At 49.0% G+C, this 16,529-nt stretch overlaps 1 protein-coding gene across 4 annotated transcripts in view; it reads right to left on the bottom strand.

Annotated features, from left to right (window-relative positions):
- Positions 1 to 16,529, bottom strand: part of Uvssa (UV stimulated scaffold protein A) — a 41,755-nt gene that overhangs the window by 11,897 nt on the left and 13,329 nt on the right. For all 4 annotated transcript variants that reach the window (XM_021211018.2, XM_029545466.1, XM_029545465.1 and 1 more), the window contains 3 exons: positions 15,329 to 15,441; positions 15,001 to 15,129; positions 4,669 to 4,774 (listed from right to left, as the gene is read on the bottom strand). In XM_021211018.2, coding sequence (XP_021066677.1) covers positions 4,669 to 4,774; positions 15,001 to 15,129; positions 15,329 to 15,441 — 348 coding nt within the window. The remainder of the gene's footprint in view (positions 1 to 4,668; positions 4,775 to 15,000; positions 15,130 to 15,328; positions 15,442 to 16,529) is intronic.

Below are 16,529 nucleotides of genomic sequence, written 5' to 3'. Positions count from 1 at the left end.
CAATGCACTCTACCTGAGGCCTTGGGACTACAAAGCCTACAGCTCTGAAAGGCCACTAGGGGCTCTAGACTCATCATGGGCTTGCTGTAGCAGAGGTCAGCCTGGATGGCACAGAAGCAACCAGCTGCTCCTTAGGGATTCCTGAGGCCCGGAAGGCAATGGGCCCAATCTGCTCCACTGCCTGCTCTTCTATGACAAGTTTTATTGCTCCTAGATACAGCCGTTTATCTGTGATACATCCAGAGTGGAACTATGACAGACCTGATGTAGCCCAGACAGGCAACATATTTCCTCTGTGTTCCTACATGGAAACACTTGCTGTCTCTGCTTTAGATCACCCTGTGTATAGGAAAGGGCCCCTGGCTCTTGGATTCTCATGGGTGGGGAACAGAGGACTTGGGCAGGGCCCACTCTGAGAGGGATGTGGAGTCACAGACAGCTACCTCCAGGCTCTGGAGCTCTGTGTCCCACGGTCTGCACTGTGTATCACAAGATACCAAGCTGCGCCTTTTCTGGGCCAACTGTAAAAAACAGTGTCCCACGCTAGGCAGTGGTGGCTCATACCTTTAATCCTAGTACTCAGGCAGCAGAGGCAGGTGGATCTCTGTGAGTTCTAGGCTAGCCTGGTCTACAGAGTAAGTTCCAGGACAGCCACAGATAGATACACAGAGAAACCCTGTCTTTAAAAAAAAGCAAGCCAGGCATGGTGGCTCATGCCTTTAATCCCAGCACTCGGGAGGCAGAGGCAGGCAGATTTCTGAGTTCAAGATCAGCCTGGTCTACAGAGTGAGTTCCAGGACAGCCAGGGCTATACAGAGAAACCCTGTCTCAAAAAACAAACAAACAAACAAACAAACAACAACAAAAACCAGTGTCCCGGGTTTTGGTGGCGAACACATGCCTCTCTGTGTTTCTCAGCACAATGTCACTGGCAATGTGGAAGCCAGCAGTTACCCCAGCCCTGCCCATGCATACACAGCAGGGAGGCGAGGCTGGTAAGTGAACAATGTGACATTTAGATAGATACAATCGCAGCCAAAAGATCAATATGAGAATTCCTAAGAGTTACAAGAATGAAATATATTTTTCATTGATTTGTTGTTTTAAACCATTAAGAAGATGGGTAAGCGTGTTAGAGCAGGGCAAACACTCAGGGCCTGAACACACCACTGTTTTCACACCGACGTAGAAAATCAATCTCACTGACATATTTTCAAAGTTAAAACCCAAAAAGCAGAGCACATTCCTCAGGCTGGAGGGTGCGTGACCCTGAAAGAATGAGACATTACCCTGCTGACCATCATGCCCCTGCTGCCTTGCAGGGCCTGACTCCAGTAGTCCCTTGGCCAAAATGTACTCCCATAGTTGCTTTTAGAAAGAGTCATAAAAATGTCCAAAGCTCCTTTTTTTGTTTAAATTGGCCAAGTGGCACCTATTTGCCTGAAGCACTAAAGCAGACAGTGCGGGCGAGATGGATCGATAGGAGGAAATGGAGAGGCTGGGGCTCCGCACAAAGTTAGGCTGCTGCGCGCTGACATTATTGATTTTACCTAGTTCAGCTGGCCTTGTAATTAAAATGTAAATTTGAGAAAGAGATTATGTCCTGACAGAAATGGTAGGATTAAGGGGAAGATAAAAGCCCCTCAGTGAAAATTCAGAGAAAGAAATGAGAAAGAAAAAAGAGCCTGATTTCCTCAGCCGTGTGGATTTAGACTGAATCTAACACTTGAGATTCGCCTGTGTTTAATTGGAAAAACAGTGATGGACTATAAACTAGTATTATGAACTGAGCTCTCTGTACACTGTCTGTCTGTCTGGACCCTCCAGCCTAGGCTTCTGCTCTCCAGGGAGCTTCCATTTGGTATAATGATGGGGGATTCCCACTTCTATCTGTGCCACAGGTCCTGCCCATGGGCCAGTGCCCTTGTTGCCCCCCCCTCCTGTGAATGCTCCAGGAATTCTAGGTATGTCATATGTCCCTGGCCTCAAGGGCTCACCAAGCCCTCCTGGGTTCCTGTGCTCCTCAGCCCAATGGTGATACCATCAGCCAGATTGTGTGTACTTAATGTGGGTGCTGCAGGTCTACCTGTACACTCTGCCAACCCTCACAGACTGTCATGTCCTCCACTTGATGTCATTGTGAAATACAAAGCAACAGCTGGCTCGGACCACATTAGCCATCATTGCCTTCTAGGCTTCAAACAGAGGCCTAGAGCCTTTCCAAGATCGGGATAATTATAGACAATGAAGCAAGCCACCAGAGTCTCTGTCTTTCTGTTAGGCTGAGCTGAAGGAAGCCCCTTAGCAGCTTTGTAGGCACTTCCAGGTGTACGTGGAAGGCTCTGAAGAAAAGACAGTTACACACAGGATGATGGACGCTGGGTGCAGGAGTTCTGGACAATGAGGTTATTGCTTCTGTGTGAGAAATCACCCCACACTCAGTAGTGGAACCTGCAGTATTCTATTGAAAACCATGGATTAGTCTACATTAGGAACAGGTAGCAGGGCAGCACAACTCTGTTGTGGGGCCTGAGCCAGGCTGGGATGATCACGAGTAGATGTGGGTTGTAACTCCCAAACCAGAGCAACTTGTGACTTCCCTGTGTAGCCTCACAGCAGGCTGTTCATGGCTGTGTCCCAGCAAGTGGCAGTGGGAGATGCTTCAAAGCCTCTTTTGCTGGACTCAAAATGGCCAATGGTCAGAAGCCCTCTAGATACAGGCAGACACAGGGCTACCTCTGATCAGGGGGACTAAAGGATTTGCTCTAGCCCTGTCTATTTCCACTGGTGGCTGGGAAGGGAACACGATGTGTTGCTATCTTCCAGAGTGACATTAAGTAAGCATCTGTGAGCAGGGGCTGCTGTCCTCATTGGCACCATCACTGGCCATTCCCAAGCCACAGGCCAAAGATATCCTCTCCTGGGATGAAAAGAATCTGTTTTGTTCTCTGAGGATAATCCTTGGCCCTGCTACATTATGACCTGGAGCCATTTAAAACCTGTGTACAGTCAGACTTACTGTGTCTACTGGAAGGATATGGAACATCAGAACAGGATACAGAGGCCCAAACTAAAAAATTCTGGTGCAACCATGATCCCTGAATCAGTGCTGGCTCTCAGGATCTCCTGAAGACTCCAAGAGCCAGAGCCAGTCCCCCAGCTTAAGAACTAAAGTGTGGCTTCCAAGGAGGACAGAAGGACAGCATGGCATCTAAGAACCCAGGTACATAGGTGGGTGCTAGCCACACTGTCTGGACCCTGAGAGTATCTCTGCCCTCACTGTTCACAGTTCTAGACTGGTGGCCTCAGATACAGCCACAGTCACACCAGCATCTTGCTAGACAAGGATCTCATCCAGGCAAGGTAAAACAAACAGGAGGCCAAAACCATTCTGGGCACAGGAAGATGGCCATGTCGTCCATTATACCTGAAGCACTTCCTAGTGTTGGCCATGACATATATCCTACCTGGTAGAAAGGTAAGCTGGGAGACAATAAAATCCACCTCAGGTAGAGACTGGTGCTTGGAGAAGTATATGAGTAGAAGTTTGGAAGGTCATGGGATTTGCAGGCTGTAGAACCCAGGAGAGCATTGTGAGACTGAGGCCTGGAGAAACTGTAATGGTATACACAGCTCAGTAAGGCAGGCTTGCCTCACAGCAGGTGAGGCAAGCATGCAGAAGAGGACAGCTCTACTAGGCAGGGAGCTCTTCATGGGGCATCAGAATATTGGGACTTCTGCAGAGTAGGCCAGACCAGACCACTGTGCTCAGCCAAGGGGTCACCAGTAGCCCTTGAGTGTAGGAGGTTCCCCCTGATAATCACACTCACTGATCCCCAAGCACCTGGCCTGCCCAGGAGACAGCACTAGGCAAAGGGCTGAGGACTGAGGGGTGAGGGGTGAGTCTGCCTAGGCTAATTTGGCTTGACACTCCTAATGGGTCATGGCTTTACACACAAGTCATCTAATCATCTAAGTTCTCTTAACAAATTCAAATTCCACCCCATAAATACCAGTTCAAACCCACTGCGTACACCCCACAGAAGCCAGACAACTTGCTTCCTCTTGGCATAAGTGGTGCCATGACCTGAGGCTGTGGCCTGGGCCCGGGATCCCCTTTAAGTCTACACTTGCTTTCTGGAGGGCACAGACCTAAGGTACAGAGTGTGGCTTAGAGCTGTCTTGGAAAAGAGGAAGCTCCTAGATGGGAAATGCCTGTATGTCACAGTAGTGCTCTATGTGTGACAAGCTGCTTCTCCCCATGGGGTCCAGACATCCCTGAGTCAGAGGCCATGTCTGTGATCTCGCAGACATGAAGCAGGGATGCTTTGATCATGATTATCTGCCTCCCCTCCACCCTGGTGTAGGCCCTATATGGGCAAAGGCATCCCTATCAAACTTCATCCCTGACTCAAAGACAGCGCATCAAGTGGCCCAGAAGGCCCTATGTGATATCCTGCCATGTTCTGGCCACAGGGGGACTCAGGGCACAAAAGAAAAACTCCACAACTTAAATACAAGCAACAATTACTGACACAACAGCTGTACAAGGGAAGTTCACAGCTAAATTCCTTGGGTCAATGTCACAACCTAGAGGCATTGTCCAGAGTGGGAACCTCTCCAGTACCCTTGACACCCAATCCTGCCCCTTGTGGACTCACAACTCACCATATTCAGCTCGTAGATGGTCAGGGATTCGAGGCTCATAGCCCTCTTTCTCTGGGACCTCCACGAAGTCCTGATCCTCATCCTCGCTGTCCTCCGGTGCTTCTGTCTGTGGAAACAATCCCAAATACAAATAAGTCACTAGCTCTATCCAACAGCAGCTGTCCATGGACGGAGTACAGGTGTCACTTCTTATAGGGCTGTCTCTCCAGTTTAGGACTCCAACAACAGATGCTGATAGTCTTTAATTACAATGTCTCTAAGGCTGTTCTTATTCTTAAATCACAGTGCCTTGGCTCGGCTCCCACCTGGAGCCATTCCCTAACTACCACCAACCCTCCTGTGCCTGCTGCAGTGGGCATCACCAAGGACCTGCGCAGCTGCCTCATCCCCATTAAGCAGGCAGCAGAGCGTGAGTTAATGGTGCTGCCACCTTACCTACAGCTCTTCCGTGCCCAAGCAAGCCACCAAGGTCATAGGTGATAACATCTGCTATGCCTCAGACCCACTGCTCCTCTGGCCTCACTGCAGAAGTGTCCCCTGATAAGCTTCCCCCACCCTACTTCCCACTGACCTCCTGTTTTTCCAGAATCTTCCACACCCAGGATATGGAGGCAGAAACCCAACCTTCCTGAGATCTACCCCACTGCACACTTATCATATGAGGGAGCCAGGCTCAGCTCACCAAGGTAAGGAAGTCCACACCCTTAGGGATGTGCTATCCCTTAGATTGTGGTGGCCCCCTGAATTTTGGTGCCCCCTGCTAAGTTTCAATGCTCTTGCAGCTTCCAAAGCTGGGCATGGTGGTACACACCTTTAATCTCAGTGCGTGTCTATGTATAAAATAAAGGGGAAGGTATAAAGGCTGAGATAAAGAGAAAATTCTACTACAACAGCAACCCACATAGCCCTGGTTGACCAGCAGGAGCTTTGTACTGAGTATCCATCAATGTCTGAGAGTGGACTGGGCAGAGGCAGGTGAGGAGGCCAGCTCGGTGTATGTAGCAAGTTCCTGGATAGTTTCATAATAGAGATAATAGAAAGACTCTGTTTCAAAGAGCAGATGGATAGATAGATCGATAGATAGATAGATAGATAGATCGATTGATAGATAGAAAGATAGACAGACAGACAGATAGATAGGGGCAGTTTCAGAGCAGAATTGAGACAAGGACGGTCCCTGTCAAGGGAATGCTAACTTATGGGACCTTCATAAGATTATAAGAAAAACTCTGAAAAACTTAAACATTACATTTTAAAACCATTCTCAACAGCAACTTTGAATTTACAGATGTTCCCTCATGTTCCTGACTTTCCTGAAGGGAGAAAGGCCATCTAAGGAGTAGCTTCTAGTTGCAGGGCAGGCACTCCTGTGCATCAGAAGCCATGCCAAGCAGATGACAGTCACCATGGAGGAGGGACTACAGTGCATCACCTACTTATGCCCCAGCTCAGCATGCTGCCCGCCCAGGTAGAGCCGGGCTCCTTTCTGGGGCTGCAGGAAGCATCAGCAGCCACATCTGGCCATGCCTGCTGGCCCCATGCCCCAGCCTGGGAGACTGCTGCCCAGAGAGAGCATAATCAGATGCAAATGCACTTTGTTTTGGTGCAGCCCACAGTCGTGCATCTGGGAAGCACAGGAGACATTAATCATCGGAAACTGTAATTTTTGTTATCAGTCTAACACTGATCAAAAGGGAAGCCTGTCTCCACCGCTGACCTGTGAAACGTCCCAATTATACTCTTTGGAAATGACAGGGGCACTTAACTCCCGAGCTGAGCAAATGACGACGATCAATCACGTTTGAATAACAATGAGCCGCGGACCTGAAAATTATTTTTGTATAGAATCTACCCAGGAATTTATGAAAGGTGGAAAGCAGCCCAAGGTTTTAGGGCATTACGGGCTCAGCTAGTGCAGTGCGTATCAAACACTAAACAGAATTTATGTGTTTTAATTTTCTAAAAGGTAGATGTGGGCTGGGTGCTACAATGCATAGCATACAGTGCCAGGTTTTAAATATGGGGGTCATTTTCATAAAATATTATGCTTATTGCCCACACCCTTGAATTCTGCTGGGGGCTTTTTATCAAAATTTCATTCCCTAAAAAATACTCAACTGCTTAGGTAACTATTATAATTTTATCTTCTTCCTCCCCAACTACAGTCATTTATTTTTAGATTAAATTTGAGGCCCCAGGGTCTTCCTTGTTCTTAAATTAGCACTGATAAAGGCCTCTGGCTTTTCCACCACATGTGTTTGCCCCCCAAAACCCAGGCTCTCTCTGGAGCCACAGAGAGAGCCACCAGCCATTCCTATACGTTACTTAGCAACTATTTGGAGATGGAGTACTCCAACTGCAACAACTACAATTTAGAGATGCCACTGTTAATACTTAAGTGAAATTTTAATCCACACTTGGTAAATACTAGTATATCAAATTCTTGGCGCTGAGGTTACCACGGACAGCTGACAGATGAGCCTGAAGGACGAAAAGTTACTCTGCTGTGGAAAAGTTCTGAGCCCTAGCTGTCGGAACACTCCTGTGACCTGCTCAGGAGCTTGACCAGGAAGATTGTCACAAACGACAGTCCCTGGAAAGGTAACACAGTCCAGAGAGAAGGCTTTCATGGAGTGATCTTGAATCACAGTTGACTAGCCTCCACTCACTCACTTTGGAATTTAAATAATCAAGAGGTTATGACCACTGTGGTAGAACCTGCTTTTAAGGTCACAGGGGAAGTTGGACAGATGCCAGCATCCAGAGGGGGTCCGCATAAAGTACCTAGACGCCAGCCAGAGTCCTGGGAAAGAGCTCACACCTGCTAAAAAGGCATCAGGATTAGTGATGGCTTCGAAATGAGACCAGACTTTTGAAATGTTCTCAAGAATGGGTTTTCTTTTATCCCACGTGAGGGCCAAGGTTTCTACTGTGATGATGAAACAACACAAAATGCACTGTGTGAAACCAGGCAGGAGGGGCAGCCCTTAATGAGCCCTGCACAGGGGACCACACACCAGTACAGGCTGCCTTTCTCACTCAGACCTCTTCTGATGGGTGAAATCCTTGGGTGCCTTCGAGGGATATGGCAGGTGGTCAGAAACCCTTCCAGCCAATCAGAAGACTTCTCCTAAGCTGGCCCTCAAGTGGGAGCAACAGATCTCTACAGATGGCCAACTCATCCACCCACAAAACAGAAACAAGCTTTCGCCCACCGCTGTTGTGTGGTAGGGGTACTGCTGGTTTTATACAAATTGATTCTCACCCACAGTTAAAAGGATTTAGAAAAATGAGTCGTCATGATCATAATTAAACAAGCAATAAAACGGCTAAAATATACAACGCAATCAGTTTACAGAAGTGGGGTGGTGAGTGCTAATTATTTGCGAAGGAATGGGAAGAGCATCTCAACGTCCAGAAACCCATGGCCACCAAGCCCACAGCCTACAGATACAGCTGGAACCATTAAATAAATTTTGTGCGATCTAATTAACTTGGTGCGCAATCTCAATTACTTTTCACCCAAGAAATCACTTTTGTTCAGTTTTATGTGTGTCTATTTCCCTTTTAAAAAAAAAATGATGTAAGGCCTCGGCAGACAAGTGAGTTCCAAACTGCATTTGTCTTTCAGCGGCTTGATGGCTATGCATTTAAAAACCCATTCTATCTTATAAACTAAAAATTAAACGTGCTCAGCTGTGATGGCCGTCATTGCATCTGCTATTTATATGCTAATGCCCTCCCTGGAAGGCCGTGCAAATTGCCCGGCCAGGCCAATATCTCATGTGCATCTCGGCTGCCAGGGACGCACCTTCAGAGGACAGAGGGCGTTGTGGTGCTGACCACGTGATAACACAGAACAGGCACCTGGTGGCCAGAAGGGCCAGTACTGAGTCAAACCTGCCCAGATGCAAGCAGGACACCAGAGCACACACTCAAGTCCAAAAAAACTAGGCTGGTGCAAAATGTTTTCTGAATGACCATCTCTCAATGTGTAAAGGCCACATTCACAAGAAAGATTGCACAACAAGTCGGGCATGGTGGCACACGCCTTTAATCCCAACACTCGGGAGGCAGAGACAGGCAGATTTCTGAGTTTGAGGCCAGCCTGGTCTACAAAGTGAGTTTCAGGACAGCCAGGGCTACACAGAGAAACCCTGTCTTGAAAAAAAAAAAAAAAGATCGCACAACAAACAGCACTGCAGGGCACACAGGGGCAGGACACACGGGAGCAGGACACACGGGGGCAGGCATTTCTCCTCCTCCTCCTCTCCCTCTCTCTCCTAGTCTCCCCCTAGAACAGTCCACAAGAATCTACCCTTGAGGATTCAGTTTGACCAAGAACCCCACTCACTGTCAGAGAACTTCCTAGAAGTGGGGCCCAAGGGTTGAGGCTAGCCTACTACATAGTATGAGGCAAGAAACCTGGTCACACATGCCTAGAAGTCCATTTCCAGAGCAAGGCTAAGGTTAGAATTCTCAGCTACATCCAAACAAGCAGTTAGCAAGACAGCCAGGGAGTCACATGCTGCCAATCCAACTGAGGGCTGGTAGCCTAGGTGCGACCGGCAAGGTGCTCTGGGTTTTCTAGTCTTCCTAATGTATGTACTCAAACCAGCCTGCTCTCAATGACAAGGCTGTGTGAGTGGTCAGAGGCAGGGAGAGCTATGAATGAGGTTATGTGAACTCCACACCTTAACATCTAATGAAATGTGAAAGCACTAAACATTCTTCCTAGGAGTGTGCAGAGAAAGCCAACCACACAGGAGAGAAGTGCATCCTCTCTTGTTTGGGTCCACAACTAACAGTTTCCTTCTAGGATTACAGCAGGTCCCTCTCTGTGCCTTGGCTGCCATCCCAGGTGAGAGCAGGTGGCTAGCCTCTGGAAACATGAGGCCATGCTATGCTGTGTGGCCTGCCTCAAAGACACTGGGCCATGTTCATCAGGCATCCTCTCCACTGGGCATCTAGGGCTTCAGGAGGGGCCAGGACTCATAAATTCTTGGATGGCTTTCTCAACTGTAAAATGGAGGAAATAATCTGATAGGGGTACTCCTAGAGTAAAGAGGTAACATGTGAGAAGGTGGAAAGACAAATGATTGGGCTAGACACTGGAGCCAGGGAAACCAACACTAGATTCATACAGTGGGGGATGGGAGGGGATGGGCTGGTACGGAGGCTGCTGAGCTGTTTCTGCCATCCTTGTGAGCTGACCTCATAAGAACTTGTGCTCAAACCCCTCCCGACTCTCCGCTGTTGGGCGTGCTTGGCCTTCGGTGTGATGGAGGGAGCACAGCCCGAGGAGGAGGCTGTTTACGGGCCCTGCTGCTGCACAAGGTCCCGCAGGCTGATTTAGTTTCCCTGCTTTCCCGGGTGTGCCTGACGGTTCAACATTTCATTCCCTGGGCTTTCTGCTTCTGTCCTTTTCACCTACAAGAAGCAAATCCTGCAGAGCCCAGAGAGCTTGCTTAACACTGTGCAGGAGAGGAGCTGGGCCTGGGTGAGCGAGCGCTCAGTGTAGCGCCCATAGGCCTGGTAGTGAGACCGATCTGAAAGGCAGACTGACAAGCACCCAGCCCAGAAAACAAGCAACGCTGCACAGCGTGCACCAGACAGACGGATTTCCACTGCTGCGATAGGGCGAAGATGAAGCCATGGTTCCATCAGGGTGCCTGCCACACAGCCCATGGGACTGGCTTGCACAAAGATGCATGGATAACCACATGAACAAGTAGACCAGCAGTCCAGGAAGGAAGAACAGCTGCTGACAAGTCAGACGCGCTGATGTCTGACTTCACTCCTCTGAGCACCACTTGGTGGGAATTTGTATTTTGTTAATTACACAATACAAACTAACCATGATCAGAGCTACATAATGAAAAGGCAGGCAATTTAAAAGTTTTCAAAGGATTTTTATCAGTGTAAATAATGAGGCCGCCATGGATTACTACAGCTCTTCTGTAACAGAGCAGGTGGAAACCAACTCGACCAAATGGCCCTGCACATTGATCCGCTCAAGATTTATCCCCAGCCTGCCTCCAAACTGAGCTGAAGTGAGAACACTCTGTAAAGCAAATGCTTAGACGTGTTTAAATTGGTTTAAGTATTTCTGAAGACAGACCATCTATGTCAAAAGGAAAGCAATACTGCACAGAAACAAATAGCAACATTCAAAGGGGCTGGACTCCATGGATGCCAGGGGGGAACAGGCCAGACCAGCACAGCCTGTACCCCCCAGCCTTCCAAAGACAGCCTGCACCATGCCAAGTCTCACCTGCTGTTGATGACTGGTAGCACTGTATTTGTTTCAATCTCACCCATTTGTTAGAAGTTCTAAAATGTTTAAATCATGCATTATTGAATTAGTGTTCCTTGCTCAGCCTGTTCTACATGAGGAGTTAACGATGCCAATCCCGTGCTAAATGGGGAAACACTAGGAAATGATTTCAACCCTCCGTAAATTTTATTTGGAAATTAGTGAACACCTCATCATGATTTCTAATTAAAACAGCTCTAATTAACATAGACATTCATTAGCCCTCTCCCTGCCCTTCCCCCACAAGACACTGTGGTGCAGCAGCCTTGCAAGGAGTTGCCCACCAGCTGCAGGAAGGGCGGGCGATGTGCAGATAGGCAGTTGCTGTATCTATTCTGGGAAGCACTGCTCACCTGAGCCTGGGCGCTGCCACTCACAGTCCGGGAGCCGCCAATCACTTCATCTACAGACAGCGACTCACTCGCTCTCCAGCTGCGGCAAGCAAAATCTCCAAGGACTTCAGAACAGTGCCTTTCGTTAAAAATCAGTTTGTAGAGACAGGTCTGGGAAGTGTCCATTCAACTGACAGCAGAGCTGAGCACTACCTGCCTTCCTGCTGGAGGGAGGGAGGGCACCATCAACCCAAGGGCTACCACCTTCTCAGGCCTGGGCAGCTCTACATACCCACAGGATGTCCTGGGCTCATGTGCTGACCTATGTATGTGACCAGAGGACTCCCACAACACCGTGAAGGGCCTGCCTTCACAGCAGGTCCTGCAGGCACAAATGGAAGTAGCCAGCCATCTGCTGAGATGCACAAGGGGTTCTAATCTGGGTAAGACCAGGCTAGCAGCCACTGAGGGCAACAAGGGACAGTGGAAAGAGGGCAGACCCTGGGTATTACATCAACCTGAATGCCCACTGTGCACCACACAAAGACTACGTTCACATTGTTCCAGGGCTGGGTCTCCACTCCCATGCCTGTGTCTCATGGGAGTTAGGAAATGGCCAGTGAAACTGCCCTCAGTCCTGGAAGCAAAGTACTGACATAGGCATGCTATGACCAGTGATGACCTACTATGAGCCCAATACCCCTTACGCCACAACAGAAATCTAGGACTGCAGCTGGATTAGGACAGCTAAGAGGAGTCAGGGCGAGCTACTTAGTCTCTTTTGGGTGTAATACTAGGGATTAAACCTAGCACCTCACTCAAGCATGCTAAGCTGCACTCTACCACTGAGCTAAATCCCCGGGCCTCTTTGTATTTTGAAACAAGGGGCTTACTAAATTGTCTAGGCAGCCCTTGAAATCACTCTATAACTAAGGCTGGTCTTGAAGTAATGATCCTCCTGCCTCAGCCTTTCACGTAATTGGGAAGACAAGCTTCTACATCCAGGCTCAGCTTCCACTCAGCTGCCTTGAATGCATGGCTGTTACCATACATTGTGGTATAAGCACACAACATGGAGCTTTGTACCTGGGCATTGGGATGCAAGCTGCTGCCCCTGAAGCTGGCTGAACTAAATGCACAACCCTGACCCAGGAGGTTGCATGTCTTCACCATCACCCACAAAGGCCTCATGAGTGTCCTGTGGGCCAGAAGACTGCCCAGGTCTCCTCTAGCAGCCAACCACTCAGCAGTCAGGAAACACGGAGATAAGAGATGATGGCAAGGCAACAGCACACAACACCCAGCTTTATCTTCCTGACAAAGCTACAAGACCAGGAGAACAGCCAGGCTGCTAAGACCCTTAGGGCTTGCAGTCCTGCCAGCCTCGACACTGCTGCTGGTCCCAGTAAGGAAGTGCAGGCTAGCAATCCCTAGGCCTGGCAAAACTCTTCTGTGCTACTCTAGAGTACTCAGAGCTCTGTGGTCGCTCCCTGGAGTACTAGCTATTCAGGGACGTCCCTACACGGCCAAGGCCCAAAGCCAGGTGCCTGTCCCACAGAATGAGTTCTCCAGGGAGGAACTGGGGGACACAACGTAATGGTGAGGTGGCCTTACTTCACAGGCTGGTTGTTAGGTCACCCTGAAAGGTAGCCCTATATGGCGCAGTCTTGGCCAAGCTGACTACTGACACTGAGTTTAGAGATAAAATTCCTCCTGACAGCTGCAGTGAGGGCCAGAGCTATCACTTTCCTCGTGGCTATAGAAATGCTCTCCGCTGTAAATATATTGCTCAAAATTCATAAAGCTGACTTAGCTAGGTGACACAACAAAATGTAATTCTCATAAGCTGTAACGACACATACCAAACACTGCCAGACAGCCTCAATTATGGCACTGTATTCCCATGATTGCCATAAACTCAAGCGTATTTGGCTGACGGAAAGAGAGGCAAGGTCGCCCTCTGCTGGCCCACATCGCGCACGCCCTCTGCAAAGCCGGGTCCATCAAGCAGTTGCAGAAGAGTCAGGAGCTCCCTCCTATGTCCTCTGGCTCCAGCACCTGAACTGTATTTCCAATGTACCTACTAGCTGCCACAGACTGGTCAACGGGGTGTTAGACATGGAGTGCTCTTGGCTTTAGGCTGGAGCAATGGATGGCTTCAAATCTGATCTTTTCCTCAGTAAAGACAGAGTTAAGTCCACTTCAAAGCTACCTTCCAAAATAGAATTTGTAAGTCAGACTGCCCAGGTCAGCTGACCCACTAACCTCTAAGACAGTGGTTCTCAGCCTTCCTAATGCTGTCACCCTTTAACACAGTTCCTTGTGTTATGGTGACCCCAACCAAATAATTATTTCCTTACTACTTTACATCTGTAATGTTGGTACTCTTACGAATCATATTGTAAATATCTGGTATGCAGGATATCTGATATGTGACCCCTGTGAAAGGGCCATTTGACTCCCCAAATATCTCTGCACTAAGGTAAGGTCAGGGACTAAGCTCACAGTTCAGGCTGGGGATTTGGGTTCAGAACAGGATTCCATGGGGATGTGGCAGCTCTGATGTCTGTTTTCTCTGTAAACCAGCTGAGAGGAGCCAGTGAGATGTCTCAGCAGGAAAAGGCACTTGCCAAGGACTTGAGTCCTGTCCCTGGACCTACATGGTACAAGGAGAGAATGTGCACACGTGCACACGTACACACACACACACACACACACACACACACACACACACACACATTAAAACCAGCTGAGAGAAACATGGGATGATGATGACTGTCAGCTTGGAGCTCTGGAAAGAATTGGGTGACATAGAGAGGCTGGACTGTGACAGTTCTGTGTCTTTCCATTAAATCCCAAGGCCCAACTCCCCTAAGACCAGCTGTCCCCTCAGCTCTGTGGTCACCTATGTAGAATCCCAGTCCCATGTAGTCCACACACAGGTGCTTCACTCCTTCTCTGAGGGCAGCGCCTCCTCCAGGCATGGACAGCCTTTGTGGCTCCGAGGTCACTACAGGACTGCATCTTTGCTCACACCAGGCACCCAGAACACATGCCTACATCTCTCTCTGGCCCTGCCTGGACTCCCACCTCTCTAGCCTCAGCAAGAGGACCCATGTATCCCTCCCTGGTCTATCTTAATGCCAGATCCTCACTCGGGGAGATACAGTATCTTGTCAGTCCCCGAATCACAAGAGAACCCTGTTGTTGCTCACAACAGGCCTAACAGACAGGAGGTCTTCAGGTCTCCATCCCAAAGTGCACGGTGTTCATGCTCACCTCTGACTGCACCTGAGCACTCTGTAGGCTTCATTTTGTCCAGCCTGCCCAAAGACACAAGTCCCTACTTGCTAGCAACTCCCCAGAAGTCCCCACCAATTTAACACAGCCCTTGACACATGGGTTTTCAGTGCTGTCAAAATATCCTTGGCTGAACAGACACCAACAGCAGGAATGTAGCGACCATGGCATGAGTGACTTCACGGGAAGACTTGCTGATGGACAGGACAGAACCCCAAGCCAAGAAGAGCAGATGGGTCCTCCCTGGGGAAAGGCTGATCTGAGACTCCCACCACAGAACTTAGTAAAGAAAAAGCCAGAATCCCCTGAATCTGATGACGTCTGCTGTTCAAATGGCCGAGTAGAGGGTCCTGGGACCTTTTAGCCTCAGATCCATGAACTCACCCTGGTCCTTTGTCCTCTCCCAGGCTCAATGTTTAGTTCTTCATACTTCTTCAGAGCAAGTTCCAGTTCCATTTTCAGGTCAATGGCCTGTTTTAAATGTGTACTGTAGGTCCCTGCACGGGTAAACCGCTGTAAAACAAAGGATGACTCACAATGGTTCCAGACAGTCCCCAGACAGCCCATGCTCCTTCTTGTAGGAAGAGACAAGGTGCCAGGGTGAGGGAGAATGCTCGTACCCACCCAGGACAGAGTTTTCGCCTTCCACAGCCTTGCTTTCCCTGGGCTTTCAGCCCAAGTTTACTGCTGCAGGCCGGATGCCCTGCCTTACCTGGACCCAGGAGCACACAGTTGGCAGAAACTTGTTCTGGATGAGTTTGAGTGCGTCTCGAGCAGCATGGAGCACAGCAAGGTTGTCCTCATTCTCCTGAACCTTCAGACCATCTAAAACAAGGCAAAGTGAGTGTCCTGCTTTGAATATGCTTGGCCCAGGGAGTGGCACTATTAGGAGGTGTGGCCTAGTTGGAGGAAGTGTGTCACTGTGGGGGTAGGCTTGGAGACCCTTCTCCTAGCTGCCTGGAAGCCAGTCTTCTCTTATCTGCCTTTGGATCAAGATGTAGAACTCAGTTCCTCCAGCTAGCTCCATGCCTGCCTGGGTGCTGCTGTGCCTCCCGCCTTGATGAAAAGGGACTGAACCTCTGAACCTGTAACCCAGCCCCAGGTAAATGCTGCCCTTTATAAGAGTTGCCTTGGTCATGGTGCTTCTTCATAGCAGTAAAACCCAAACTCTAAGACAGTAAGTCACAGAGGGATGCTGAGGTTGGATACAGAGAGGCCATTAAACCCATTGGAAGCGTGACTCCTAGTTGGTCTCAGACACTGAGAGAAAACAGTCTTGGAAAAATCTAGGCCAATCTCAATCATTCTGACTCCATGCAGACATGGCTTCCCACCCAGAGGGCTAGACCTCTCAGAGCCGCCTTCTCTTGCCTCTTCTCTTTGACTGTCCTCACCTTAGTCCCAGGGTCTCAGTGACCCCTGCCATTCTGCCTTTCCTTGACAGGTCCTTCATTTCCTTCACAAGCCCTGCTAGGCTGGGCCTCTAGAAAGGACCTCACTAGCACCTGGAAGAGTACAAGGCAAGGTGCAGTGCCTCAGAGACACAAACTTGAAGCTGTGGAACCTGGAGAGCTCCAGGCTCTTCCAACCATATCCCACATGGTGAACTCAGGCATCTATGAGGACACCTGGTCCAGCAACGATGGATGGATGAACAAGAAAACACCTCTGTAGCCGGGCAACACTTGGGAGGCAGAGGCAGGTGGTTCTGAGTTCAAGGCCAGCCTGGTCTACAGAGTGAGTTCCAGGACAGCCAGGGCTACACAGAGAAACCCTGTCTCGAAAAACCAAAATAAATAAAAGATAAATAGATAAATAAATAAATAAGATAAGAGAGAAAGAAAGAAAGAAAGAAAGAAAGAAAGGAAGAAAGAAAGAAAGAAAGAAAGAAAGAAAGAAAGAAAGAAAGAAAG

This window comes from Mus pahari, chromosome 13 (assembly GCF_900095145.1).
Source record: "Mus pahari chromosome 13, PAHARI_EIJ_v1.1, whole genome shotgun sequence".
NCBI lineage: Eukaryota > Metazoa > Chordata > Mammalia > Rodentia > Muridae > Mus > Mus pahari.
The sequence above is the reverse complement of the archived record's forward strand: the minus strand, read 5'-3'. Positions and strand labels throughout refer to the sequence as shown.